The 7,500-nt window shown below is 43.4% G+C and overlaps 1 protein-coding gene across 1 annotated transcript in view; it reads right to left on the reverse strand.

The window, feature by feature from the left end:
• The window catches only part of citb (citron rho-interacting serine/threonine kinase b), a gene marked incomplete at both ends in the record, with an annotated part of 85,163 nt that overhangs the window by 75,686 nt on the left and 1,977 nt on the right, over positions 1-7,500 (reverse strand). The window contains one exon of the mRNA XM_083643880.1: positions 6,284-6,403. Coding sequence (XP_083500006.1) covers positions 6,284-6,403 — 120 coding nt within the window. The remainder of the gene's footprint in view (positions 1-6,283; positions 6,404-7,500) is intronic.

Genomic DNA, 7,500 nt, shown 5'->3' on the forward strand with positions numbered 1-7,500 from the left:
CCCTCTCTGAGACCCGGGTTCATGTGCTCTTTAAAATGTGATCTGTATCCGGACACGTTTTCCGGATTATAAACAATCCCACCTTGCCTTTTGCGTTTACACCTAGTATTTTTAATCCCTTCTCATTATCCTCATTGAGATCGGATCTATTTAATTTGAACATAACCTTTAACATACAGTATTCTATTTATTTTTGAGGTCTGCTTTGGGCAGCATTGATACAACACAACTCTTTAATTAATTAATTAATTAATTAATTAACCCATTAATCATCTTTGTAGTGCATTGATCACTCAAGCAGTGGCAGGAGTTCCTTGCATTAACATCCTTATCCGGCTGACGTGTCCAGATACAGATCGAATTTGAATGCCAGGTGTGAATGGGGTGTCGGCGTTTTCGACGTGCGGGCCAGGGATTTGAACCAGCGAACCTGCGTCTCTAACCTTTAGGTTACTCCCCGCTCCCTAACAGGCATCGTCACCGGCTACAGGCAGTGTGTGACGGGTCCGTGACAAACCCTGTGTTTTCCCCGAGCCGTGTGATCTAAGGCCCAGGCACCTCATCACGACAGCCTGCCCACTGCACCAGCGCTGCCTCCCTTCACTCCTAGGTATATGGCTCTCGTCACCATGGCAACCATGTATTCAGCGCCTGGTAACCAGCGCCGGTGTGGGCTGAGAGAAACACTATGTTGATTTTCTATGACCTTTTTTTAAGAGAATTGGTGCATGATGCCAGGGAGATTTGTCATCTCTCTGCTGTCTTAATTCCCCAAATTGGCAGTTCTTGGTCATGTGGTGCCTCCACATAAACACAGACACACGCACACGCACACGCACACGCACACGCACACGCACACGCACACACACACACACACACGTACGCACGCATGCACGCACACACACACAGACACACACACACACACAGACACGCACGTACGTACTCACACACACAAACACACACACACACACACACAGACACACACACAGACACGCACGTACGTACGCACACACACACACACACACACACACACACACAGACACACACACACACACACACACACACACACACACACACACACACACACACACACACACACACACACTGTTTGCCCACACAATCTCATCTCACAGACAATTTGAGTAGTGAGGGTCTGTGTGTAAATCTCTCCTGTTGTGTATTTAAAGTGTCATCTGAAGGGCACGTTGAAACTAAACATGGCACTGTTGTTGTTCACCCATAACTACATAGTGGGTGCTTTGCCTCTTCGAGCTTTAATTGAACGTTTAGATGGGCATTTATGTGTTGAGTGAATTTCAAAAGCCCTTGGAAACCTTGAAACCTGTTAGAACCCCATTGTAAAAGTGGCATTTTTTTTCTCACCATTCTGGCAAATATACTTTTGGTGGTTCTGTATCAAGTATTCACATCGGTGTGAAGAGGAGAAAACGGGCGTAGTCTCTGGAGGTAAGCTAGCGTCCATCGAAGTCGTTGAACCGCTGTGGGCCGTTAAGCTAGCCAAAATCCAGGTCGCGATCAGTTCCCTCTGCTGGGTTGAGCAGAACGGGAAATGATAGCGCGTATCTGTCTGTCGCTCGCTTAAAAAGGGGCGTGGCCGAGCGATACTCTTTCATCAGCCAATCAGGATTGGCCGTAGTGATATTGTCAGGGTCGCGGCAGGGTCCCATAGTGAGCCACCTCGCTCATACTATTCATAGAAGGCTTTCATCATCGAGTGCCTGGATCAAATAAAAACGCTTTAATAAAAGCTTTATCACGAGTGAATAAAGTCTGCAAGTGAATTCAATTCTACACATCTTTATTGGACAGGGCGTATGAAAAAGAAAAATGCAGCATGATGTATATCTGAGCCAACTGCACAGTGTTGTTGAATGTACGGTATATTGAACCCCTACAGTCTACAGTGAGTAGTGCGGTGCCTGTGTATTTAACACAGAGGGGCCTCACACTCTGTGACAGCCTCGCTGGCCTGACCTGCTCCATCTGATCTCATGTCAAAATGTTCTCTACTCGCTCTTTTTCTACAAGATGATTATTTTTCCATTCCATTTGTGATTTATTATGCACTGCACAGCCATAACTGCAAATATCCATCCTAACAAGTCATTTAATGGAGTATAAATCTAGAAGTTAAGTTACCCTGTGCACACTGGTGCTACTGTAATTCTCCTGGGAGGCCACTGGGGCAGGACTCTCAGTCAAATAATTACTACTCTAGCGCACACCAGAATGACTTTGATCAGCGCTTTAAAGAGAAGATACTGTACAGACACCGCAGATAAATGAGTTTTCTCTTGAAACAACAAAACAAAATATGGATCATAAATAGTAGAACAATAGATGTGAAAATAATGTGTCTCTATCAGGTGCCTTTACTGATACTTTACTGATACTTGGGGAACGTAACAGGGGGTCAAGTCCCCTAAAGACAAATTACTACTATTTATTATTATGTATTCTACTACTTATGCTATGATGTATTTTGTGTTTTGTGATTATGTAACATATAAGTAATTATGTCATATTTTGAATCTCCTTACCTTGTGTGGTCTTATACATGATTTCCAATTAGTCTAATTGAATATTTCTTTTGTATTGGGAAAAACCTGTGCTATAGGGAATTAGGTGCACACCTGGTGGCAATCAAACACAGAGTCAACCTGATGAAGCAATCAATTCATGCAAAATGCGTCATACACATCTTGGCTTTATGGAATATACAATTATTATGTCCCAATCAGTAAAGGTATGAATCTAAGTCATTCTGGTGTGCGCTGCGACTTGAGTATTATTTCATTTATCAATCTAGTATTGAGTCTTAAAATCCTATTTTCTTATAACAAGAGAAATATTCTGCCAGTGGGCGAGATCATTTCACTTGTTTCTCACTTGTAAATCAAAGAAACTCCTTGAAACTGATTGAAATTGTATTGATACCAGCGCAGTGAGCACACCTTGCTGAAACAACTGAAATTACAAGGGTGAATTATCTAACCCGTTTGAGTTTTTCCAGACAAAAAAGTAAATAAAAATCATTTCAGCATTTCAGGATTTAATGTGAGACAAAATGACATGTTAAAGGGGCCCTATTATGCTATTTATTGTGATTTAATTGTGTGACTGCACTAGAGTAGTTGTACAGTAATATATATATATATATATACATATATATATATATATAAAAGAAAGTAGTGCCCTGTGCACTAAGCGAACCTGATGAAGCAACAGCGAAACCCGTTGTTTGCCATATTTATCAACTTAAATAAAATAAGTCAATTCTAACAACCTGGTGTGCGCTGGGTCTCCTCACTATTGCTATTGCTATTGCTATATATATATATATATATATATATATATATATATATATATATATATATATATATATATATATATATATATATACCTTGCACTGTCCCTTTATGCAGCCCCTCAGTGCAGCCTCTGTCTGAAACACTCTGTTTGACTCTTAGCTGACAGCAGAAAGTACGACTAGAAACAACTGTGGAAAAAGAGTGGAACACTAGTGTCAAACAAACCTTCATATCTCAAAAACTATACATCGCATCGCTTATACAGCATTTTGACATTGTGAGTGAGAGCAGAAGTAGCTGAAGGGTTTGATGTACGTATGTGCTGTTAAAATTGTGTAAACTGTCACAGTTGTAGTAAAAAGTACAGCCTAGAAACTACAGTCCGGTAGAGTCAATAGACCCTTCTCACGGGGGCCATTTTGGGTCGAAAAGGCAGGGTAAACACAGGTGCAAGCAAAACACTAATGAGGGTTTCCAACTTCCATGATTGGAATTTGGAAAGCCTCATTAGTGTTTTGCTTGCACCTGTGTTTACCCTGTCTTTTCGACCCAAAATGGCCCCCGTGAGAAGGGTCTATTGTGACGACACCACGCACTCAAGACTCTCTCCATTGGTTGGGTATGGAACAGGTATTTGAACAGTGCATGGGCTGGAGAAATGACCATATAAGGTAATCAGGATATACTGTATCTGACATCACCTAGACCAGGGGCACTCAATTAAAATTCAAAAAGGTCCAGTTAGAGAAAATGTCCTCAAGCAAAGGTCCGGAACATTGTAACGTAGCTTGCGCTATGATTCAGTGCCATTGAACTCAATGATTGAAGTAGCCTAATGGTACGTCTGTATGTAGTCAACAACTGACAATGCTTATTTACAGTTTTCATATTTAACTGGATTAATTATAGCTACATAACTAGCCTACTATAATAAATAAATGTTCTTTTCTCATTTCAAGTAAAATAATGCATTTACAAATAACATACAACAGAGTGCTTTGGAAAAATGTTTATCTTAAAATGAAGTGCTTTAATTTAAGAGAAATGCGTTTCCCCTTTTCTTCACTCCATTTCACATTTAACACTCTCAGCCAACAAACAACCTTTTCTCTTGAGATAAGTGAGCTCCGTATCTGTCTGTCGGTCTGTCTGTCGATCAATGCAATTGCAATGCAAACCTCGCATGCTGTTGCGTTGGGCAGTGGAGTGTGCCCTGGTTGTGTATGTGTGTTTGCTCATGTGTGGCGCTTCCATAGACCGGTCAGGATCGCACCGCACTTCACACGAGACATACTGGTTTTGATCTGCCCGTAAGAACAATGAATGGACGTGTAAGTCAAGTCAAGTCAAGTCAAGTTTATTTGTATAGCACATTTCATACACAGAGGCAATTCAAAGTGCTTCACATAAAATGGTTGACAGGAAAATAAAATAAAAGAAGAGAGTGAAACGGACATTTAAAAGCATCACAACAAAACTTAAAAAAAAGAGTATAAAAAGTGTATTACAGGAAAATAAACCAAAAGAAGAAATAAAATGGACATTTAAAAGCATCACAACAAAACTTAAAAAAAAAAGAGTATAAAAAAGTGCAATAGGCAGCAGGCGCAGCAGTTGCAGAAAGAGCTAAAACTTATAGAGGACTCATTGGGTTTGCATAGTAGCTGTCAGCAGTTAAAGGCGACGGTAAACATAAAAGTCTTTAGTCTATTTTTAAAAGTAAGTAAGGTTGGGGCAGATCTGAGGTCTTCAGGCAATTTGTTCCAGCTAGCAGAAGCATAGTGGGTAAATGCAGCCTTCCCGTGATTTGATTTGATCCTAGGGACAGTTAATAAGCTGGACCCTGTGTAAGAGTGGTTTCTTTAGAGCACACCATGTGAAATTACTATCTCTCGCCTCAACTCGCCTCTGTCCGTGTGCTCGCAGCACCACTGAGAACGAAGCAACAGAGAGAAACGATTCGCTTATTTGATTGGTCGAGTAGCACCACGTGTGATGATTTACAGCGCATGCATTGGTCTGTGAGCTTCCTGGCAGATGAACCAGTATTACCGTAAAGACTAGAAAAGCATGTGCCGGTTAAAATAGAAACGCTCCGTGAAAATGTAAGTTATCAATGATTTGTAGGTTACAGGGCTCGGTCCGGATAGGACGGCATCTCGGTCCGGATGCGGACCGGAGTCCGGACTTTGAGGATCGCCGACCTAGGTGCCGGGCCGGATTTGAGTTGAGATTTGAGACTTGAGTTTGACACATGTGGTCTAGCCTAGACCACATGTGTCAAACTCAAGTCTCAAATCTCAACTCAAATCCGGCCCGGCACCTCATTTTATGTGGCCCGCGAGAGCTAGCAAACAATACAATTTACGCAATATACAATTCTAATGTAATTTCAGAGCTAGTTATTAATTATTAAGTTATCAGAGGCAATTATGTAATATGATAACACGTAGGCTAGATACATTTATGTTGTGTTACATTTACAACCGGCCCAGTTTGAGGGCAACCATAATGCCGATGTGGCCCGGGATGAAATGGAGTTTGACACCTCGGTGTTCTTGTTCAAATCTCGTAACCTCTCATTCAGAGCAGTCGAAAGCACACGCAATTTCTTTGTAATAGGGAGCACTTTCACATACGTTTACCTAATTTTAAACTTTGGCCACGTTATAAACATCCAACATTGTAACAGTATGTATATGATATCAAAATTTGGAAAAGCATAATAGGTCCCCTTTAAGATGAGAGAAGTATGAGTATGAGACAGGAAAGCTCTGAGAAAGAAAGAGGTGAGGAGGAGCAGCACAGGTCACTGGAGAGGTGGGAGGGAGAGGTGAGGATGACTGATGAAGGTTATGAGGTAGATTTGAACCCACGGCATGGGCAGTACAGTACATGGCATGATGGCACACGCACTCCAACCCCACTGGTCTACAAACATCGCCCCCTACCTGCTCTTTGATCTCCTGCAGCTTGTTGCTCTGCTCCCGGATGTCGTGGAGCAGCTGCAGTGCTTTGTCGTCCTCCTGGGACACCTCCATGCGTGCCTGTTCCAAACTGTGCTTCAGACTCTGAAACCACAACAACACACACACACACACACACACACACACACACACACACACACACACAGTCGCACACACACACACACACACACACACACACACACACACACAGTCGCACACACATGCACACACACATGCGCACGCACACACGCATGCACGCACGCACACACACACACGTGCACACACATACACAGCCGCACACGCACACACACTCTCACACACACACACACACACACACACACACACACACACACACACACACACACACACACACACACACACTCTTTGAACAAGTAAAACAGTCCATGTAAAGGCCCAGACATACTGTCCGTGTTTAGCGTCTGCTGACAGCTGCAGACAGCGGTCGTGCGGACGCACACACGGCCCGCGGTGGTCTGGCGTTCCACACATGTGCATTTCCCTGAAACACCACCACTCTACTGTTATATTTTCACAGGCTCCAACCTCCAACCTCCAACCTCACCACAGAGCAACAGACCTCCAACCTCGCCACAGAGCAACAGACCTACAACCTCACCACAGAGCAACCTCGCCACAGAGCAACAGACCTTCAACCTCACCACAGAGCTACAGACCTCCAACCTCACCACAGAGCAACAGACCTCCAACCTCACCACAGAGCAACAGACCTCCAACCTCGCCACAGAGTAACAGACCTCCAACCTCACCACAGAGCAACAGACCTCCAACCTCGCCACAGAGTAACAGACCTCCAACCTCACCACAGTGCAACAGACCTCCAACCTCACCACAGAGCAACAGACCTCCAACCTCACCACAGAGCAACAGACCTCCAACCTCGCCACAGAGTAACATACCTACAACCTCAGAACAGAGCAACAGATCTACACCTCACCACAGAGTAACAGACCTACAACCTCACCACAGAGCAACATACCTCCAACCTCAGAACAGAGCAACATACCTCCAACCTCAGAACAGAGCAACAGACCTACAACCTCACCACAGATCAACAGACCTACAACCTCACCACAGATCAACAGATCTACAACCTCACCACAGAGCAACAGACATACAACCTCACCACAGAGCAACAGACCTACAACCTCACCACCAGTGTT

Source organism: Poromitra crassiceps, assembly GCF_964638095.1.
Source record: "Poromitra crassiceps genome assembly, chromosome: 10".
In the NCBI taxonomy this organism is placed as follows: domain Eukaryota; kingdom Metazoa; phylum Chordata; class Actinopteri; order Beryciformes; family Melamphaidae; genus Poromitra; species Poromitra crassiceps.